This window comes from Thalassophryne amazonica, chromosome 19 (assembly GCF_902500255.1).
Source record: "Thalassophryne amazonica chromosome 19, fThaAma1.1, whole genome shotgun sequence".
NCBI classification, from domain to species: Eukaryota; Metazoa; Chordata; class Actinopteri; order Batrachoidiformes; family Batrachoididae; genus Thalassophryne; species Thalassophryne amazonica.
In genome coordinates this window covers 63,020,364-63,043,594 of record NC_047121.1, presented here as the reverse complement: position 1 = coordinate 63,043,594, position 23,231 = coordinate 63,020,364, and the positions used below count along the sequence as shown (strand labels likewise).

The window sequence follows — 23,231 nt, the reverse complement described above, 5'->3', positions numbered from 1 at the left end:
TCATGTCTTTATTTGCTTGGTGTTTCAGCTCTGGTTAGTTGATATGTGATTGAAGTGGATACTTTTGTAGAGGAGACTTCACTTGACATTTTGATGTATAATAAGTGTAGTTGTTGGTGTCAGCATTGGTTAGTTATGAGTCTTCAAATGTTCCAAAACAGGGCAAGTCCCCAGATTTGGGGACTCTCAGGTTTAAGAGGTTATGGTTGGTCTAGTCCGTTGCCTGTGGGGATCCACGGGTTCTAGATTGGGTAGTGTTTAGAAGATGGGTAGCTGCCATTTCTCAAGGGTGGTAATAAGTTATGCAATGGTTCTGTAATGATTTGAACTGAAAGTGCAGGAAATTAAAATGAAAAAGTTTTGTGAGTAATTGTATTATTTAGTGCATTTAGTTGATGTCATGTTTTACATTTGGCAAGGTTGAGATATTTTTTTTGTTCAGAGCTTGTCTGGTTACCAGGGACTGATTAATAATGATATCAACGTCCATTGTTCACTGTTGTTACCTAGAAAGTCCCTTTGGCTGCTCCCTTGTTTGCACTCGGTGTCTACAGCAAATCCAAGGTGGATCTGCATGTTGAATTGGTACAGGTTTTTAAACCAAACACCTTTCCTGATGCAACTCCACATTGCATGAAGAAAATTCACTGTTATTACCTAATATCCTTAATTTCCCCCAAAATATTAGTCCTACCAACTTTCTGTTTTGAAGGTGACCCAAAATACATAAACATACCAAATGACAAATGTCAGCTCTCCCCAGTTTCTCTGTGATCAGAGTTGCACACATGTACAAGAGGCCACTTGGCTTTTAATATATAGTTTAGGATAAAGGTTAGGTTGCAGTTAGTGTGAAAAACATAAAATGTTTGGAAATTTGAACAAAACTTTGACTTACGGACCACGTCTTTAGCGCACTTCCATTTTCAGGAATAGTTCAGATTCACACACTGCAGAACATATGGAACTGGACCTGGACCATATTTGAATTCTGCTGCTGCCCAAGACTCCTGGAAGTGTGCAAAGCTGGCATCCGGAAGCTGATGTGTGTTGTTCAAATTTCAAAACTTTATGCATTTCAGACATGATAAACTCCAACCCTTATCTTAGTCCTAGACCTACCTCTCAGCCATTTAAGTTAAAGTAATTTTTTGTAGTGACTGGGATGAGATTTGGCACCTCCAAATCTGAGGCCATGGTTTCCTCCCCTCTGGGTTAGGGGGAGAATTATTGTCCTAAGTCGAGGAGTTTTAGTATCTCTGAGTCATGTTCACAAAAGTTAAATTGACAGGCTGAATGAGGCGGTGTCTGATGTTTAATGGTGACGAAAGAGAAGGCAAGACTCGTGCTTTACTAGCCAGTTTACGCTCATGTCTTCACCTATGGCCATGAACTTTGGATAATGATTGACAGAGTAAGGCCATGAATACAAGCGGCGGGAATGAGATTCCTCCATTGGGTATCTGGGCTTGTACTCTGGGACAGGGTGGAGACCTAGAATATCTGCAAGAGCCTCAGAGTATAGAGCCGCTGTTTCTTCACATTGAATGGAGCCCGCTTAGGTGGTTTGGGCATCTGGTAATGATGCTGCCTGGTCCTCTCCCTATAAAGGTCTTCCAGGCACGTCCAACTTGGAGGAGATCCCAGGGGAGACCCAGGACACGCTGGTAGGATTATTTTATAGTGTAGCAGTAATTGTAAGAAGCATTTCAGCAGAGTATCTACGCTGGGATCACATGAATGTTGTCTCTTCTTTAGCCTTTCAGGTACAAGAAGAAACACTGTTTAGATCCTGCTAACAGGCACTGTATGTTTATGTATAGATACAGAATAATTGAGGATAAATACATTTTTGCCAGCTGTTACACAGGCACTGATGTCATTCTGCAGCGTTATGATTATAGGTGGTTACAGTTAGGCTACGATTAGGTTCAGGTTTGGATTAAAGGGATAGGTTAAAGTTAAAGTCTGTAGTTGCTTATTTTAGCCATGGATATACAGGAGATGTTGGATCTTCATTAATTGTGGACACGTGTTCCAACATTTGGGGGATGCCTGGTTTAGGTCAGTGTGTGTCCATGAAAATGCTGCCTTTTAATATCTTCACGAGAAGTTAGTTAACATTAATGTATTAAAAATCCTGTTTTTATCATCACATTCTCACATTTTTTGACTCAGATTTGTGAGTTCTGCTTTGTTTTATTTTTGCTTGCAGATTTTCCAAACTAAATAATGTAAGAGTTCAGCAGCCAGTACACAACTCTGCAGCAACTTTAGATTGCTGTTATTATTAGGTTTTTTTGTTTGTTTGTTTTGTTTTTTTTGTGATCTCGCATTTGGAGTCGGTAATGACGTGATGGCAGGTCATGGGGATTTCCTCCATCAATGGGGCTCCAGACGCATTTACTGCATCTTGCACACCAGTAGATACTGTATTTACTCTACACCAATAGGTGCCAGCATGGGGTGATATGCCTGAGCAACAACCTGGTCATCAATAATGCATCAGTATCTCAAGATTGAGTATGACCAGATTTACCAAACATTAATCAATTTGTCTTAATATTCACAGTCATACAAAATTTGAAGTTCTTATGTGTATTAATTTTTGAGTTATCATGTATAAGTCATGTGAGGCTCATTCACTCACATTTTGTGTCCAAAGCCCGGATTACCACAGGATATTTAACTGACAAATGCTGTTTTAGTTTTTCCATCCGCGAAGGACGTAATAAAATCATCATTTGTTTATTTATCTGTCTGTCGGTTAGCAGGATTACGTCAAAATTGTATATATTTAATGTTTTGTATTTATTGTAATTATTGTTTGTTGTTGTGTGTCTGAGTACTACAGATGGAAAGTAAGTTTTAGCTATTTCTGGCATATTTACATTATGGCATGAAAATGTACAAAGTGTTCATTAATGTGCATTGCCCTCATCAAATAAACAATAAAGAAAGAAGAAAAAACTACTGCACAGATTTTGACAAAATTTTCACCACAGATAGATATTAGGCCATGGAAGACTCCATTAAATCTTGGAAGTGACATGGATTTTGAATTAAGATTTGCACCATATAGACATTAGGGCATGGAAGACTCCAATGGCGTCTTGGAGGTGATCTGGATCCAGATTGGCAAACGTTAGAAATCTGGAATTGCTCTTGTATTTATTGTGTGTTATGCCTATGAATCATAGCCAATGTAATTAAATTCCATCTAAAGTAAATTCATTTACTTTTGATGGAATATTTTGACATTTGTAATGGATTTTACATTGATGCATCTGTGGTTAGTGAGCATTCTGACTATTGGGTCTGTATAGTTGGAGCACTTGCTCCGCTGTGCCTTTAAATGGAGGAGGGCTGGAGATTAGCCTGGTCCAGGATCCTGGGCCCATCTGTCAGGGAGATGCTCCAACAGTGAGGAAGTGTTGGCCACAAGCAGGAGAACCATCTGCTCCTCCATGGAGGTAGACGACTCCGTGGACACTAGCACTAAGACTGGACCTTGCGATGCCTTTCACAGCACCCACGCTATCGTCATTGTTTTAACATATTGTTGCTACTGTGGAAGATTAAAGTGGCCAGAGCCTCCTGGCTATGCTAAAATCCCATAATAATCATAGAATATTAAGGAATTAAAAAAAAAAACAAATATGAGAAACATTTGTCTTAATGACACTTTGTATACGATTAACATGGTCTTGAATTTTTGGGAGCATTTTCTGTTAGTAATCTGATATGTGGTATCAGCTGCTTGTACTAGTTTGTTATAAAGGAAGATTTGTGCACCTTGTGTGATGCACAACAGAGACCATGGATGTCCAGAAGGATCTCCTGTAACTTTGAATTTGTGCGCAACATGAGCTGCTCTTGTGATGTTACTGCTATAGCTGTTATTGTTAAACAGAAGCTTGTAATGACTCATTGATTTCCTTTCTTTCTGAAAGCCACTACAGTGTTTTTTTTTCCAAAGGATGGCCCAATAGTCCACCCCGATGTGATGCTTGTATATTCCTAGATCGCAGAGCACACTGCAATTCAGTGTACGAGGTCTATTAGAAAAGTATATGACCTTTATTATTTTTTTCAAAAACAATATGGATTTGAATCACGTGTGATTACATCAGACATGCTTGAACCCTCGTGGGCATGCAAGAGTTTTTTTCACGCCTGTCGGTTACGTCATTCGCCTGTGGGCAGTCTTTGAGTGAGGAGTCGCCCACCCTTCGTCGATTTTGTTTTTCATTGTTTAGGAATGGCTCAGAGACTGCTGCTTTGTTTGATCAAAATTTTTTCAAAACTGTAAGGCACAACTGAGTGGACACCATTCGATAAATTCAGCTGGTTTTTGGTAAAAATTTTAACGGCTGATGAGAGATTTTGGTCTGGTAGTGTCGCCGTAAGGACGGCCCACGGCGCCTGACGGCAATCTGCGCTTCAAGGCGGCAGCGTCTCGCCGTTTCAAGTTGAAATTTCCACATTTCAGGCTCTGTTGACCCAGTAAGTCATCAGAGAACAGAGAACTTTCAGAAGTCGGCATAAGGATTTTATTCAGACATTCCATTGTTAACGGACATTTTGTAATGAAAGAACGTGCGGGCAGCCCCCCCCCCCCCCCCCCCCCCCCCCCCCCAAAACAACAAACAAAAAAAAACATGTTCAACTGCAAGAACTGAGAATATCATTTTACTCTGTTCTGGCCTGGGAAGATTATGGTGTCCCGCAGAAAGAGGTGAAGGATGGAGTGAAGGAATGCGACAGCTGACTTACCCTACTTAAACAGCCTGGTTGTGGCTACACGATGAGAAATGAATAGTTTTTGAGTGATGCTGCTACCAAACACACCTGATCATTAATGTGAAACATCACTGAACTCCCAATTTTCACACCATTGAGAAATGACATGTTAGGCTGCCTGAAAAGTGATTTGCAGGAATCAGTGGACCAAAGCACCTTCATTTGTTGTATTTGATCAACTGAAAGGAGATGTCTGTATTCTGGGAACACTGCACAGTTAGCTGTATTTTATGTTTTAGACAAATCGGAGTCCGTAGGTCGGCTGATATTGGAACGCTTCAGGAAGGTTTCCCGTTTCCCAGAGGCCTTCAGCTCGGTGCAGTACTGGGGCACACAGACTCTCACCCCCCCGACTGACTTCCAGGGCCTGCGGAATCATCTGGAGCATCTCCTGGATAACAACATCACACGTTCCCCGCGCTCGCCTGTGGTCATATTTAAAGCCCTTCAGGTAGGGCTTAAAAATTCTGTATGAAAGTGGCTGAGTGTAGCAGTAAACGCAACACTGTCCTGAATTGACACATAAGTTATATAAATTACTGTGTGTTCCTGAACTCAAATGGCAGTTTATATCTACTGCTTGCATATTTTGCAGGCACTGAGTGAACGCTTCAATGGTGAAATTGCAGGTGAACTAGTAGCTCATAGCTGTTTCTTTCCGGATGAGTACTTCACTTGCTCCAGCCTGTGCCTCAGTGGGTCAGTAGATTTTTCTCTTCTTGGTAGTGTGTCTGTCAGCAGTTCTGCTGCTGTCGCTTGCTGTATTAAGATTCTGACTTTTGTTACTTTTGACACAGATCTGGTTGCAAGAACAGCATGAACCACTTAGGAGAAGGCGTGTGCCACGAGGCGAAGCATCGTTGTCGTTATTCAGTTCAGTATGATAATCGCATTTACACCTGTAAGGTGAGCGCTGTAATTCAGATACCGTATATCATGATGCTACAGCTACAGAATGGCTTTGCTGTTGTTATGTGGAGGCAAAAATGATTTTAAGTCAAAGTGTCTGAGGCTGTTTGTGGAAATAAAGTCAAGAAATTGGCAGATTAAAATGACAGGCTTTTAGTTCGAGGCCTCGAAGACACATGCAATAGTCAAAATTAGAACAGCAAGATTTTGAATAAGTGTGTGTGCCCAGAGCATATCTGAGGGTTCTCTTTTGTACATTCAGAGAAAGGCGGGGTTGCTGCAGACAGTCACGTACCCATTTACCAGTATATAAAACTTTGAGTTTCCCATGAACACTCTCGCTGAAAATGAATCTTATCACTGTTTCTGCTCACAGTTTTTGTTGCGCAGGAGATGGGAGGGAAGGTCAGGCAGAAACAATGTGGTTATTGATGCAGCTGCTTATCTCATTAGGTTACATGGGGCCTTCAGTACAGAGTTAAATGCAAAGGTTTTAGGCAGGCTATGTGTAAGACATTAAATGAATAATTTTGACACTACAGTTACTTTTGTTACTGTTATTACTTTTGTTTCACTGACATGATCTGTTGCTTTAGGCTTGCTATATTGGTGGGAAGGAAGTGGTAGTCATCCCCAAGACCTCAGCTTCCTCAGACTCTCCTTGGATGGGCCTTGCTAAGTACGCCTGGTCTGGGTGAGTAGCAGGGGCATGACTTGCATAAGTTAGGGTATGTTTCATATTTATTTATTTATATAGCCCAGTTATACCACCAGAGTCACCTAAAATAAAAAAAAATTCCAAGAGATTAGGCTTTATATTCATGTTTTGCAGGTATGTTATTGAATGTCCCAGCTGTGGAGTCATTTATCGTAGCCGTCAGTATTGGTATGGGAACCAGGACCCTGTGGATTCGGTTGTCCGCACTGAGATCCAACATGTATGGCCAGGGGTAAGATAAACTAATGTAATGTGTTTATGTAGCAAGGTGATATCCAGATTGAAATATGTTCCATTTGGACAGTGGGGAATCCACCTTTGATGACTTGGTAGAGCATTGATCTCCTGAATGAGATGCTTATGTTGGAATCCCATCAGGAACCATGGTGTAGGTCAGGTGTAGGAGCATGTGGTGGTGCCATTTGTCACCATGAATTCGCCTTGGGTCCTAGGTGGAAACCACCAAGGCAGACAATTGGTCCATTGACATCCCTTGGAAGTAACAGTGTACTTTCACCATCCTAGTGAAAAGTGAGTGTTTCCTTGGCTCTCTCATTCCACTGGACTCCTCAACACCCCCAGAACACTCCACATGTCCAGAATGTCACCATGCATGTGATACATCTCCATAGAAAGCTGTTGGACACAAGTCATTCCAGCTGTACCTAAGGATCCTCTGAAGACACTTAGGACCAAAGAACCAAAGACATCTAGTCATCACCTCAGGTCACTGATTAGCGTACAAGTCTCCAACTATACAGTAAGACAGGAAGCATCACAATCCTAAATACTTGGGCTTTTGCTCTCTTGCAAAAAATGTCCAGTGACCTCATGGCAGATATACAGTATCAATTTGGTTACAAATTGGTGGCAGGTAACAATGTAGTTCCAGTTACAGGTGAAGGTTCTTAAATGCACCTGTGACCTTGGGATGAGGTCAAAATTTGATGGAAGATATGTGGCAAGGCACTGATAAACTGGCATCCTGTCCAGGGTGTACCCCGCCTCATGCCCTGTCACTGCTGGGATTGGCTCCAGCCTCCCCATGACCCTTAATTGGAGTAAGTGGGTATAGAAAATGGATGGAATGGATATGTGTCAAGGTGAAATCCAAATTGAAATTTGTTCTTACTAGCTTGAATGAGGGATTCCCCTTCAGCCAGTGCCTTGAGCAAAAGTCCCCACCAGAGGGCACAAAGATTTACAGTGTTATTTACAGTATATAATGCAGGTTATTCACTGAATTATTCATCTAAGTCACACACTAACATTTAAATTTGTTTTTTTTCCCCCCCCAGTCTGATGGTTTTCTGAAGGACAACAGCAATGCAGCGCAGCGTCTTTTGGACGGAGTAAACTTGGTGGCCCAGTCTGTTTCTGAGCTCAGTGTCAAACCTGCCAAGGCTGTCACCTCTTGGCTGACGGATCAGATCGCCCCAGCTTACTGGAAACCCAACTCCCTCATCTTGGTGAGTAGCACACTCAGCCCACCCACCACCAAGAGCCAAGTCAACACTTTCTTTTCCAGAGGGATGTTTACAATCTGCATGTTGCGCAACTCGTGTTTGCTGAAACTCCCCTTCCCTCTAGCTGTTGGTCAATAACTTTATTTATGCCATTCCTTCTCTTGTGCAAGGTGTGCCATAAGTGTCACACAGTCTTCCAGGACAACGACACCAAGCATCACTGCCGTGCCTGTGGGGAGGGATTTTGTGATGGGTGTTCTTCCAAAGCCACACCTGTTCCTGAGAAAGGGGGGGTGTCGCTCCTGTCAGAGTGTGTGATGTCTGCTTTGAGCAGAGAGCATCATGTGCAGGTACACACACTGTGGCAAATGTGTGTTGATTAGGACACTATTTAACACAAGTGTGAGCTGTACCTTTGGTAAGAGCAGCTTTTGTTGTTGTTTTATTTAGAGCTGGTAAACATGGAGCATGAGGAAGATGAAGGTGGAACTCTAGCCAGGAAGGTTGGAGAGGCAGTGACTAACACCATCGGTGTTGTGGTCACTGCTATTGACATCCCACTTGGTGAGTCTTGCCCCCCCACCCAAAAAAGCAAAAGGCTGGGTTTTCCTTCATGTGAACATACCACTAAATGAGCTATTTACACATTTGAATGTTGGAGTCAGGCTTTTGTATAAAAAAGTAAAAATCCTAAAATGAAGCCCTTTAAACTCGCAGTGAAAACTAAACTAATCTCTACAACATGACAATGATGCATAAGCAGTAATCATCACTTTTGCAGACAGTGTTCTTCAGTCAATTCAGGGGATGGACACATGAACATTTCCAAATCACTATGTTTCTGGGACTTGATTTACATCAGTTCTTAAGAAATGCAACCTGTAGGGTACTGTTTGGTAAATATGTCTGTAGGATGCAGTTCTCAAAAAATGAGTGCTTGTGCAAGAAGGAGATGAGTGAGCAAAGACACCTGGAGAACTCTAAAGACGTTATAGGCCTATAGGATGTTGTGTAACTGGTAATGCAAAACTTGCACTATGGCCCTCGTCAAAGTCACTCAAATCTTTATGCCTTCACATTGTCCAGCATCATGTTTGAGAACAAAATGTGAGCTTGCAGCCTAATATATTCCACCCAGTGACGGGTGCTGTTGTATGGAGATAATCAGTGTTATTCAATTCACCTGTAAGTGGTCAAAACATTATGGCTGATCAATGTATCTGCCACAAGCAGGTGACTCCTTTTATCATCATGTTGGCATCTTCTGCAGTCACTAGGGTCCTCATCACCGAGACACCTGAGAAACAAACCACATGGCCAAAAACGTCTTAGCAGCCGCTCCCCCACTGTGTAACTGTTAAGGGCCTTAAACGCGGCGCCAGTTGAAGCCAGTTGTTTTCTATGAGAAGTGTTGTGCAAACGCCGTGTCACCGTGTGACATGCAAAAACTGAGCTTGCACAACGCTCCATCTGGAGCGCACACCGCCGCTTAACATCAAACTTAATGCGGTGAAAGTTCAGCTGAATACAACTTTCACTGCTGCATGCTGTTAAGTCCAGTAGAAACAAGGCATCAGGTCAAAACACGGAAGACGGCAGAGTGCTGAAATTTGACAGGAACATCAGGTCTGCTAATTTACACAGCAGTTTTGTAAAGAAAATCCTTACAAATTGTTTTTTTTTTTTAACCTCTAAATTAATTTCACATTACTGTTTATTTTTTGAAGTAAAAAACATTTTTTTTACAATAGAAAATTTGCAGTTAAAATTGTTTTACGTTAAAAAAGGATTTTTTTTTTTTAAAGAAATCTTTGTTCATCTGTAACTCAAAACCATAACCTGCCTGTTGTTGTTTCAGATGAGACAATTTCTTGATTAATATAATGATGAACCTGGGACATTTATTTTTAGACAAATAAAATACCATGAAAAGTAATGTATACATTTCTAAGTCTGGTAGATTCATTCATTCATATCTACATTTCAACCAGGAAAACAGACACCATAAATAAATATAAATACTTATTATGAACAAAACAGGAGATGATGTAACATAACTGTAGTGTGTCTGTTAAAGATTAATGCATTTTTTCTACAGTCAAATTTCATTTGCTCTTGATGAGCTTGGAGTCGAGCCGCTGCTCCTCCACGTCGAAAGGAGTCAGTTGAGGTGGCTCGGGCATCTCTTCCGGATGCCCCCTGGACGCCTCGCTGGAGAGGTGTTTCGGGCACGTCCCACTGGGAGGAGGCCCTGGGGAAGACCCAGGACATGCTGAGGGACTACATCTCTCGGCTGGCTTGGGAACACCTTGGGGTTCCCCCGGAGGAGCTGGGGGAGGTGTGTGGGATCGGGAGGTCTGGGCGGCTTTGCTTGAGCTGCTGCCCCTGCGACCCGACTCCGGATAAAGCGGAAGAAATGGATGGATGGATGGATGGATGGATGGATGGATGGATGGATGGATGGTTATTTGTCAGCAGCACATGTAGTCATGTGACATAAACCTCATGATATCACTTTTTAATTTAGTCATTTCAACATTTAATTATGTCCTCATGGACTGTGTGATTGCTTTTAATGTTGTAATTAGGACAGAGTAATTACTAAAATATAATTTTGACTATTCTAGTGATTGTGAATGCTTTGAAATTATGCACAATAGGGGCGGGGCTTCTACCTTTGCAAGTTGAACTTTGACTTCATGGACATGTTTAATGATTCATTCATTTAACATTAAAATATAAAAGGAAATAGCTTTTTCAAATAAAAATAGTTGCTTTAAAAGAGCCTTTGTTTTATTTAGAAGCGTAGCAGCAGGTGTTGTTTTTCAGAGATAAGTGAGCTGGACTCTCAGGACATTTAACCAGATGAAAGTTTCCTCTGCAACTTTGACCTCTTGGTGGAGATTTTGGAGACACTTTCCTCACGTTTTCAAGAGCAGAGATGTTCTCTTCTTCCGTCTGGACTACAGGTTTTGGTGTGCAGCTCCATCAGTGGAAGGTTTGAAGTGCATCTTTATTTGCAAGTTTCTCTGCACAGAAAATGTTGAAATATTCCTGATGTGAGACAAGTGAAAAAATATATTTCTTAAAATATGAAGAAACTAAAAACAGTGCTGTGCTGTTTTCTTTAAGGTCTGATTATGTGATTGTAAAAAAAGTTAAAATTTTAAAAAAATCTACGTTATTTATTTAGTTATTGAGACTGTTCATGTAGTCAATTAAACTGTTGTGTAGATTTATTTGGTAAAAATAGGTCGAACAATTTACTTATTCAGCATACTAATCAGTGGTGCAATAACATCATGCTTTATTTTAAATAACTCTCACACTTTTGCAGAAGCTCCATTGCTCAAACTGGGTGTTTGTATTTGTTCCAAAGCAAAGAATTTTGGACTGAGTGTGTCCGCTTGATCACGCCGGCTGCTGTCTCTCTCCCTCTGTTGAGTCTGTGTGTCTGGTTCTGCTTCAGCTCTGTCTGGCCTCACTCCGAACAGTCGCTGAAAAAGTTCCTCCCAGCAGGGTGACGTCCATCACTAGTTTTTTACTTTTCGCTGCTAATCTTGTGGTTATGACTCGTACACTGAGTGTTTTGCTTTTTATTTAATTCATTTTTTCAGTAACACCAGAGTCTTCACAAACATAATTCTGCCCATTTTCCTCATCCACTTGTGGCATTCACAGTACACCAAGCGCAAACTGAAAGGGCCTTTACTCCTCATCAGTCTTCCTAAGTAACTGTTGGTTTGGCACAAAGTCATTCCAGTAGTATTCAAGGATCCTCTGAAGAGAGAAAGTACCAAAGACATCCAGTCGTCACCTTAGGTCACTGGTCCAGCTTTCACAACCACACAGTAAGACAGGAAGCACCAGGACCAGAAACCCAGACACTCTGATTTCCTGCTTATATTCTCAATTTGGTGAGTGATGGACAGAAACCCGTGAAGTGAGTTAAGTGACAGAACACAGCAATGACAGCTTCTCCTAATTGAGCAACACCATTCTTTTGAGCAAAGCCTCAAGAAAACAAACTAGTAAAATGTTTTTGATTGTATTGCCATCTGGTGGCCGATGTGATTGTTGACAGTAATAAGTAAAATCAATGACTTTTTTTTTTCTTGTTTCTCAATTTCTTAATTTTATTTGCTAAGAGGGACAACATACATTAATGAACATTTTCTTTTTAAAAGAAATGAAAATGTAAATGTACACAATTGCAGCCACAGGCTGATTTCCATTGTCAGTCCCCTTGCCACATGGCCACATTGTTGTTTGACATGTCAGAGGTCTTGCATTAAGCCAGCAAGCCCTGATTAGTAGCATGAGTCCCCAGTGACCTCTTACATCTTAGCCTCTATGTATAATGCATTCTGTTGACGTGCTTATGAGCTAAATATGAATTCCCTGCTGCTGTACTTAATGCAAACATACTACAGACATGTAATGCATAGAAACATTTGCTCTTTTATGAACAACGTTTTAATAGATGTAGTGCAACAAGTAACATGTAAAAAAAAAAAAAAAAAGGGTGGGTAAGAGCATTTAAGGCTAAGTTTGCCACTGAATTATATTAAAATGACATATTTGAATGAAGTAAATATTCACTTGCAGGACTTTCCATTTTTCCCGCAGCAGAAATTTTTCTCTCCTACAAATTAAAGTTCTCACACACGCTTAGCCTGGGAACCAGACATATCTGAGAGTTCATATTTCATTTGCTTTGGCAATACATTGAGAATTATTCTGGCTGTGCCACAACAACACATGCTGGCTACAAACCTCCAACAGGATAATGTTTAGGTAAGGTGTCCCAGTAATCCCAAAATGATTCTCCAGCCTATCAAGTAGAATACGATGATCCACGGTATTAAAATGCAGAATGCAGTGGCTCAAAGAGATTATTCTCAGTAAGGTGTGAAACCATTTTTCCAGAATTTTAGAACAAAGTGATACTTGTAGGTTTGATATCGGCCTATAATTTTTCAGTAGACTAGGGTCAAAATGTGGTTTCTTAAGTAATGGTTTAATCACTGCAGATTTTAAACATTTAGGAACAGATCCCGAGGTTAGTGACAGATGAATAATTTCCAATGCAGTAGGCCCAAGAGTGGGCCACAGGTCCTTAAACAGTTTTGTTGGTATTGGGTCAAAAAGACAGGTTGTGCTTTTAGCACATATTACAAGTTTAGTCAGCACGCCCACTGAAATAACATCAAATTCAGTAAATCTAGGTGATGTATCAGTGATGGCACCCACCTCAATAGCAGGGTGTAGTGTATTGTCAATCCCAATAACATTCATCCTTACATTCACATATTTTGGCATGTTTATTTACACACACACACACACACAAAACAAATCTACATATAAAAGAAAGTGCCAAATATTAAAAAGCTGTTCATGGAAAAAATATGTGCAACAAAATCTTGCAAACAGCTTTGCTTCTTCCTGAAACACAAAAAATTGAATGTAAAATCCTAACATATTTCACTGGGCTGCAACTAACTGTTATTTTTATTACCACATAATCTGATTATTTTCTGGATTAATCGAAAAATTGTTTGGTCCAAAAAATGGTGGAAAATTATTTCTCAAAGCGCAACATGAAGTCCTCAAATGTCTCGTGTCCACAACCAAAAACTGTCAAGTTCACCGTCAGAGAGGAGTAAAGAAACAGAAAATATTCACATTTAATAAGATGAAAAAAGACTCAAAACTGTTATCGATTACCAAAATATTTGGCTGTTTTATTTAATGATTAATTACTAATCTGTGCAGTTATATTGTACAGTGTGTTCCCGTATTCAGCTAATAACTCCAGTCTGATTCATACTGAAAACGAGCAGCATAAGGGCTGCGTAAACTGCTCAGTAATAACTCAGAAATGCAAACTCAATCTAACGGCTGTGCTGAAATGCAAAACTAAATTCCTCTCTCAGTTCCAGTACATTCTGGTACAGTTTTTGCAGACAAATAACATTAAATGGACACAAATGGGATGCATGTGAATGTGCACACAAAAGAAATTGAGTACACATTCCCGTGTAGGCCTCCAGCTAAGGTTAGCTGATGTAGTCAGCTGTCAAGAGGCTCAGCCGTCAACGAACAGGTCAAAGGTCAGAGCATTTCCTGTTACACGTAACCTGTGTTAAATCCTTTGTTGTTACAGTTTATCTGTACAAGCAGCGAGCAGTAATGAGTCTCGTGTAACCACAGTTTATTTGCTGACTGGGTTGGCAGGTTCTTTCAGGAGTGCCTTTTATAGTCAGTGTTTTTACAGTTGGTTTTCCCAACCATAAGTTGTGAGATGACCATTTCCAGCTGCTGTAGGCTCGGTTTACTGACTGCGTGAATACCTGCAAATGCCTTTTGCACTAAAAACATAATCACACTTCAAAACCGTCCGAGAACTGCAATAATACCAGTTTTGCTTCAGTCGCCACAAAATTAGCTTACGTTTTTCCAAAGACAAATCTTGTTTCCAAGTTGTCATGGTTACCTACCCAGGGCAGCCAGGAGTTCACTTGACATCTTTGAGTTACAGGCTTGAGACAAAAGCATATTGGATGATACTCACGTATACTGCAGTCAATCAACAGCTGCTAAATAACTTAATTATGTGACTTAACTTAATTATGGAGAGCAGTTAGCCTCAAAATGATCCTGAATATGTGTTACATCAAATAAATGCGCCCTATGATACACACACATGCAGTTTGATCTTGTAAAACAATTTCACCAAAACAGATGCCCATGCTTCCTGTCTGTGTCCTTTGACAAGGCACTTAACCAACCATCCACCCAGCTGTAAAAGTGTGTACTGGCCACAAATGGGGAAGTAACCTCCATCAAACTGGTGTCCCATCCAGGAGGAGTTGACGCTACAGAATCTGGAGATAAACACTGGCACTAATAGACCTCAGGCCCGATATACGTAGGTTCTTTACAGAACTGAGCATTTCACTTTTCAAAACCTGCTGTGCATTCAAATATCTAAAAACATGTGACATTCTTTACATTTATTTACAGATTTTTATCCCTCCCGTATAAAATCCGGGAGGATGTAGCGATCAGCATGTCTTTGCATCCGTTTTTGCTTGTTAGCATGATATCTCAAGGACCAGTTGACCAATTTCATTCATATTTAGCATAAGTGTGTACCTGGGTGATCCCTGACACTTTGTATTACTGATTTGACTAGCAGGTATGCCATCTCCTGATGACTCTGTCACAGGGGAGGTGATGGCCTAGTGGTTAAAGTGTGGGCTTGAGACCAGATGATCAGAGGATCCTCTGTTCAAATCCCAGTCTGATTGGAAAATCACTAAGGGCCCTTGGGCAAGGTCCTTAATCCCCTAGTTGCTCCCGGTGTGTAGTGAGCGCTATGTATGGCAGCACCCCCACATTGGGGTGAATGTGAGGCATTATTTGTAAAGCGCTTTTAGCGTCTGATACAGATAGAAAAGCGCTAATAAATGCAGTCCTTTTACCATTTCTTAAATATGCTCTTGGATCACTCAGGGCTCGACATTGCCATTTGCTGCTGGCCCGGTGAGATATATATATATAATATATATGAGGTCTGTTAGAAAAGTATCCGACCTTATTATTTTTTTCAAAAACCATATGGATTTGAATCACGTGTGATTGCGTCATCCAAGCTTGAACCCTCGTGCGCATGCGTGAGTTTTTTCATGCCTGTTGGTTGCTTCATTTGCCTGTGAGCAGGCTTCTGCTCTTCCTCTTTCCATGACAAAAACTCATGTAACAGTGAAATGTGCCGTTCATTTCTAAACTGGATGCTGTCTTGATCTGGTATGTCCTCTGACTAGCACAGGAATTGTGAAAAGACATGGACATCAGCACTTTTTCCGGCACATTAAGACAGACGTGCGGAGGAGTTCGGCGCGTCGTGGTGCAGCCGCTCGGTGCAAAGAAACTCTGTGATGAAGCCTCACAGGACATGTTGGGGCATGTCCAGCTCAAGCTCAATTTCTCAGATATTCACACGACAGAAAAGCAGCCGGAATCCGTCTGAAAGCCGTCCTGAGAGACCAACACCGAGGTGGTTTTGTGCTGCGTCAAGAGCGGCACGGTGGCGCATCCCTCGGCTTCTTTTTCCATGAAAAAAAAACTCCTGTAACGGTGGAATGTGCCAGAAAAAGTGCTGATGTCCACGTCTTTTCACTATTCCTGTGCTAGTCAGAGGACATACCGGATCAAGACAGCGTCCAGTTTAGAAATGAACGGCACATTTCACTGTTACAGGAGTTTTTGTCATGGAAAGAGGAACAAAGGCGGAGGAATTCCGCGTGTCGCGGCGGAGCTGCATGGCGAAAGAAACGCCGTGATGAAGCCTCACAGCACGTTCTGGCATGTTCAGCTCATGCACAATCACAATCGGATATTCACACGACTGGAAAGCAACTGGAATCCATCTGAAATCCACCTTTAAGCCTGTAATGAACGGCTCCGTGGTGCGTCCCTCGGCTTCTTTGTCCATGAAAAAAAACTCCTGTAACGGTGGAATGTGCCGGAAAAAGTGCTGATGTCCACATCTTCTGCCTTTTTGTGAAAGTCAGACGAGGTCCTGGATCAACAAAGCTTTCACGTTGGAAATGATCTGGTTGTTTGTGCGGGGTGTCAGCCTGTCGATGGGGGCTGGGAGCGCGCTGCGCTCTCAGCAGTTGTGGGCCATCCTTAAAGGGGCAATAACACCCCGTAATCTGTTTAATCCCCATAAAATCGTCCTTGAAAGCCATATTAATTTTTCGAACGGTGTCCACCTGGATGTCTCTTACAGTTTCTGGAAAAAAATTGATGCAGCAAAGATCCATATCATTCAGACATTTATTCGCAATAAAAAATAGACGAGAGGGGTGGACCACACCTCACTCAAAGCCTGCTCACAGGCGAATGAAGCAACCGACAGGCATGAAAAAACTCACGCATGCTCACGAGGGTTCAAGCTTGTCTGACGCAATCACACGTGATTCAAATCCATATGGTTTTTGAAAAAAATAATAAGGTCGGATACTTTTCTAACAGACCTCGTGTGTGTGTGTGTGTGTGTATATATATATATATATATATATATATATAATATATATATTATATATATATATATATATATATATTATATATATATATATATATATACACTCAACAAAAATATTAACGCAACACTTTTGGTTTTGCTCCCATTTTGTATGAGATGAACTCAAAGATCTGAAACTTTTTTCCACATACACAATATCACCATTTCCCTCAAATATTGTTCACAAACCAGTCTAAATCTGTGATAGTGAGCACTTCTCCTTTGCTGAGATAATCCATCCCACCTCACAGGTGTGCCATATCAAGATGCTGATTAGACACCATGATTAGTGCACAGGTGTGCCTTAGACTGCCCACAATAAAAGGCCACTCTGAAAGGTGCAGTTTTGTTTTATTGGGGGGGGATACCAGTCAGTATCTGGTGTGACCACCATTTGCCTCATGCAGTGCAACACATCTCCTTCGCATAGAGTTGATCAGGTTGTCAATTGTGGCCTGTGGAATGTTGGTCCACTCCTCTTCAATGGCTGTGCGAAGTTGCTGGATATTGGCAGGAACTGGTACACGCTGTTGTATACACCGGTCCAGTGCATCCAAACAAGCTCAGTGGGTGACATGTCCGGTGAGTATGCCGGCCATGCAAGAACTGGGACATTTTCAGCTTCCAAGAATTGTGTACAGATCCTTGCAACATGGGGCCGTGCATTATCCTGCTGCAACATGAGGTGATGTTCTTGGATGTATGGCACAACAATGGGCCTCAGGATCTCGTCACGGTATCTCTGTGCATTCAAAATGCCATCAATAAAATGCACCTGTGTTCTTCGTCCATAACAGACGCCTGCCCATACCATAACCCCACCGCCACCATGGGCCACTTGATCCACAACATTGACATCAGAAAACTGCTCACCCACACGACACCACACACGCTGTCTGCCATCTGCCCTTAACAGTGTGAACCGGGATTCATCCATGAAGAGAACACCTCTCCAACGTGCCAAACACCAGTGAATGTGAGCATTTGCCCACTCAAGTCGGTTACGATGACGAACTGGAGTCAGGTCGAGACCCCGATGAGGACGACGAGCATGCAGATGAGCTTCCCTGAGACGGTTTCTGACAGTTTGTGCAGATATTCTTTGGTTATGCAAACCGATTGTTTCAGCAGCTGTCCAAGTGACTGGTCTCAGACGATCTTGGAGGTGAACATGCTGGATGTGGAGGTCCTGGGCTGGTGTGGTTACACGTGGTCTGCGGTTGTGAGGCTGGTTGGATGTACTGTCAAATTCTCTGAAACGCCTTTGGAGACGGCTTATGGTAGAGAAATGAACATTCAATACACGAGCAACAGCTCTGGTTGACATTCCTGCTGTCAGCATGCCAATTGCACACTCCCTCAAATCTTGCGACATCTGTGGCATTGTGCTGTGTGATAAAACTGCACCTTTCAGAGTGGCCTTTTATTGTGGGCAGTCTAAGGCACACCTGTGCACTAATCATGGTGTCTAATCAGCATCTTGATATGGCACACCTGTGAGGTGGGATGGATTATCTCAGCAAAGGAGAAGTGCTCACTATCACAGATTAGGCTGGTTTGTGAACAATATTTGAGGGAAATGGTGATATTGTGTATGTGGAAAAAGTTTTAGATCTTTGAGTTCATCTCATACAAAATGGGAGCAAAACCAAAAGTGTTGCGTTTATATTTTTGTTGAGTGTGTGTATATATATATATATATATATATATATATCTATATATATATATATATATATATATATATTTTTTTTTTTTTTTGCAAAATTCTATTCATTTTAACATTGTTTCTGGTGGCAAAGTCGAATTTCTTCACATCATCTTTGTCTCACGCCACGCTTCCGCAGAGGCTCGTGAAAGCTCTGCTGAAGAAACAAGATTCCAGGTCAAAGAAATGTATGTTGTCCGTGCGTGGAGCGTGCATTGAACAGGGTTATTCAAGAGAATATAGTTCAGTGTAATTTCCCCCACTTTTTTTCTCCCCTCACTTATCTCCACAGTTCCTTATTAATATAGCATACATCAGAATCCATTAGTGCTTCACACCCAAACAGTTGGTGGCGGCAATGCACCGTGTTGGTTTGCAAACCGCCAGTAAACACAAAACAAGAAAAAGAAGCAGAAGTGGAACGTGCATTCAGCCTTTTCCGTTACCGATCTTCGGCAATCTTTGTGAGCATCTTTAAATTCTCGGCGCGGGAAACTGCAGCAAACGAAGAAGATGCAAACAGAACAGAACACTCTGAATGAATGAAACTCCAATATGTTTAAATTACAGCCACCCAAACCCAGACAACCGCCAGCAAAAAAGCTCAGTTCCAACTTAAAATTCATTCACAACTCTTAAATGGTTAGTAAAATGTAAAATACTTAAATTAGTACGTGCATGCGAGGTCAGTTCCTTCCAACATAAACATATTATTCCTGAAGTTGCAGAGGCAATTTTCATTATTTGTATGTTTGTGCATAGACCCGCAAACCTATTGAAGATTGGTGACCTTGAGCTACTTTTTCTGTAAAAGTAGGTCGTTATTTGATCACCAGTTGTGCTGAAGCACGTTATGTGCACTTTCACTTCACTTTGGTTGTAGTTTGATGCACTCGTGTGCATCCCTGTGCGTATAAGCCGTAATGTACGTGCATCACTAGCCTGCCTCTGTATATCTGCACAATCACTTTCTGCTTCCTCTTAATACCAGTGCATCAGGTGTGCATGACCACCCTGCATTTTAAGACCAGCACATCCATGACTAGTGATGGGAATTGTTAAGTTTTTATCTCTCGTCAACATAATTGATTCTGCCTATCTGTCTGATTCTTTCCAGTTCCCGGTCAATTTTCTGTGTGTTAAAACGAATACCTAAAGGTCATTTCAGTGTGAATGCAGAAGAAGATTTGATAACGTCTGCCGCACATGATTGAATGAAAAATTTGGAACCAGTCCTTGATTCCAAACCTTACCCACGACTGCACAGATAAAAATAATTTATGTTGGTTTGTCCCATTTTTGCACACGGTGCCACAGTGGTTCAGCATGTTGATTTGACATGAGTTTCATGCCGGATGTCCTTCCTTAAGGATGTGTGTGATTTGGTGAAACTGAGGCATCATTGTACAGAATTTCCCCCTCAATCAAGGCCCTTTGTTGAGTCAGCAAGTTGATGATAATGAAGTGAAATGAGTGGACCCATGAAAGTGGGTAAAATGTGCAGACATGGGGTCAAATACTTTGCATTGTATTTAAATACAAATACTTTAGATTTTTGAATTCCAAATACAAATACTTTTCAAATACAAATACTTTATATTTTGAGTATTTCAAATACAAATACTTTCTATGAACTATAAACAACAAATCAACACAAAACTTATAAACCGGTGACAATTTATTGTGAAAATAGCATGACCAAATACTGTTGATAAGTAAAGGATTGAATGTTTTATCACAAATTCACTATTATAATATTACAGGCAATAATCAAACTATCACAATATATATTCTGTTTCCATCAATATTGCATCCTTTTGTATCCACCATATCACAAAATAATAATAAAATGGCATATCTGGTGTGTCTCAACACGGTGTCACAGAGATTCCCAAGTTTGAAAAAGTATTTGTAAAAGTATTTGGAAATACTTGGGATTGGAGATGTATTTGAAATACAAATACTTTGAATTTAAAATCAGTAATACAAATACTCCGAAAAATATATTTAAGTATTTCAAATACAAATACTTTTGTATTTGGCCCCATGTCTGCAAACGTGTTTAACATCTCTGTTCCAGTTTTGTTGCTGATTATTGCCTATAATGTAACCTATATGATACGTGTATATTAAGACTTGAACATGAAAAATGGTATGAAGCGTCATCCCACAGTAGACTTTAATGGTTGACGCGTCAGCCTTCCTCACCTGTGACACCTCCATGTGTTATCATGACTAAACTAATAAGCATTTGCGTGTTTTCTCTAGGCCTCGTGAAAGATGCGGCTCGTCCTGCTTACTGGGTGCCTGACCAAGACATCCTCTCCTGCCACAGCTGTCGCCGCGACTTCACTGCCAAGTTGTCCAAGCACCACTGCCGCGCCTGTGGCCAGGGAGTGTGTGATGACTGCTCCCCGGAGCGCCGAGCGGTTCCATCGCGGGGCTGGGATCACCCCGTGCGAGTGTGCTCCACCTGCAACCAGAAAGCTGGAGAACTTTAACAGCAAATAGCCTTCTGTCCTCAGAGCAGCAGAGAGGAGCGCTCACTCCCTCAGCCAGCAGTTTGTCACTGCTTTACCTCCAGTACTCAAATGGTTCGGCGCCAATTCTGCATCAAAGGAAGCTTCTAGTCAGTGTAGCACATTTGGGATTTTACATTTCTTGTGGCCTTGTAGAACAGCCAGAATACAGAAGAGTGTGAAAATGGTGTTTCCACTCTAGTAATATTTTAAATGTCACTGGCACATGTCCATAATTTTAAGGTTCAGCTATTTTTATACTACCTAAAAAAAAAAAAGTATAATTTAAAGGATATTAGTACATTTAGAACTCTGAGTTTAGCGTTATTTCTCCGATGTATCATCTGTAATGTTAAGGAGATATTTTATATCCAGGCAGGTTCCATTGCATGCTGCATTGCAACATTTTAGTTTTTGCACTAAGCCATTTCCAGCTGTTATAGGCTGTCTGTTAGGAAGGCTACAAACCAGATATTCAGGTGATCGAGCTGTCTGCCCTCAACGTGTCTTGAAATTTGGGTTTCGATTGTGGATATCTGTGGTGCCAAAAATCATTCAGGTCACTGTGTGTCTACTGGTATGATGTTTGTAACTTATGTGACGTGTAGTTGTTTGAAGACAAAATGATGTTAGTACATTTGAAATGTCATGAAATTATGTATCGAAAGTGGAAAAAATACACTTTAGCTCTCTGGCATGCATGACACTCAACAACCAGTTGCCCTTTTTTTACTCAGCCTGTTTAAACCGCACGAGCTGTGTTAGTGAGCTGTTTGTTTTAACGCATACATAAATGGTCAGTTTTGCTTTGCAGATTTTCAGTATTTACATGTCAGTCTGTCTGGCTGGCTTTGCGGAGCTAAAAATGTCCGTTTTGTCTCCAAACCACTTTTAGGTTGATGCCTTCAGGTTTTCACCGTCAGTCTGATAAGCTCAAGACTGCTGATAAAGGTGACTGTATTTTTTTTAATAAGTTGTGACAGCTTACATTAATTTTGTCCAATATTGAAAGCTGCTCTAACATTTTTGGCTGTTTCCTGTGTGACACTAATTACCATATATATATATATGTACTATATTTATCAACTTTAAGTGACGTGTGTCAGATACCCCTTCCTTCCCTATTTTTTTGTTTATTTTGTGTACTTCAGGAAAACAGAAATACACATACAATATTAGTGACTGAGAACTTCAATTAACATTTAAAATGTCTTGCATCCTGATTAGTTTTGATTAAAAACTGAAATGATTACATCTGGATGTCAATGAAAGCACATTGTGGTGGTTTAATGAGCTTTCACACTTGGCTGAGTTTGGTGTTTGAGTTTTCCCCGAGTAGCAACGCAGAACAAGTATTTGGCATAGCTTGGGAAAGGACAGTTAAACTCACATTGGTTTTGAACCATGTTAAAAAGAAAAATGGGAACATCACCAAAATCTTAACTGTGTAACGCAGGGAAGGAGGACTAATAGAAAGACAGGGGATGGGAATAGAGAGGAACAGTAGAAGCCAGTAAACCAGTAGTGGGCAGTATTTCTGGTGTTTCTATTTGTATTTACATATTGCAAATTGTTTTTTACTTCTACTTTTGATATTCGGTGTGCTTCTTACCCTCTATGCTGCTACGCATTACTGCTGGAACCTCAATTTCCCTGAGGGACTCTTCATAAGGGATTAGTAAAGTTCTGTCTAATCTAATGCATACTCAATTTAGATAGTGCTGGGTAATCTCTGTATATACCCCAGGGGGATCTTGGCATACTACTTGCTGTATCTCAGCACAAGTCTTTAAAAAGTCTGAGGTAACTTGTCTTAATGTATACTCACCTCTGGTAGCTCTGGACCAGCACAACTCGTACCTCGGGGAGGTGCCTTGATGTATGACTCTGCATAGTTTGGCTCAAGTCAGGACAGGTCAGTTAAACTTGTAAAGATTTTGGATGCACATCACAACTTGCATATCTGGATGGAGGGGATTTAACTAGACATACTTCATGATGTCGCTCAGTACAAGTT

General features: G+C 41.0%; 2 protein-coding genes across 2 annotated transcripts in view; both read left to right on the top strand.

The window, feature by feature from the left end:
- Positions 1–23,231, top strand: part of LOC117532329 (zinc finger protein DPF3-like) — a 72,319-nt gene that overhangs the window by 1,447 nt on the left and 47,641 nt on the right. The window lies entirely within an intron of this gene.
- On the top strand, positions 1,423–22,480 carry LOC117532126 (zinc finger FYVE domain-containing protein 1-like). The gene is given in 13 exon segments (XM_034195404.1): positions 1,423–1,519; positions 1,612–1,667; positions 1,759–1,766; positions 4,990–5,254; positions 5,399–5,502; positions 5,601–5,709; positions 6,309–6,406; positions 6,545–6,662; positions 7,729–7,899; positions 8,067–8,184; positions 8,187–8,246; positions 8,347–8,460; positions 20,964–22,480. Coding segments are annotated over 13 exon segments (1,551 nt in total). The 3' UTR covers positions 21,197–22,480.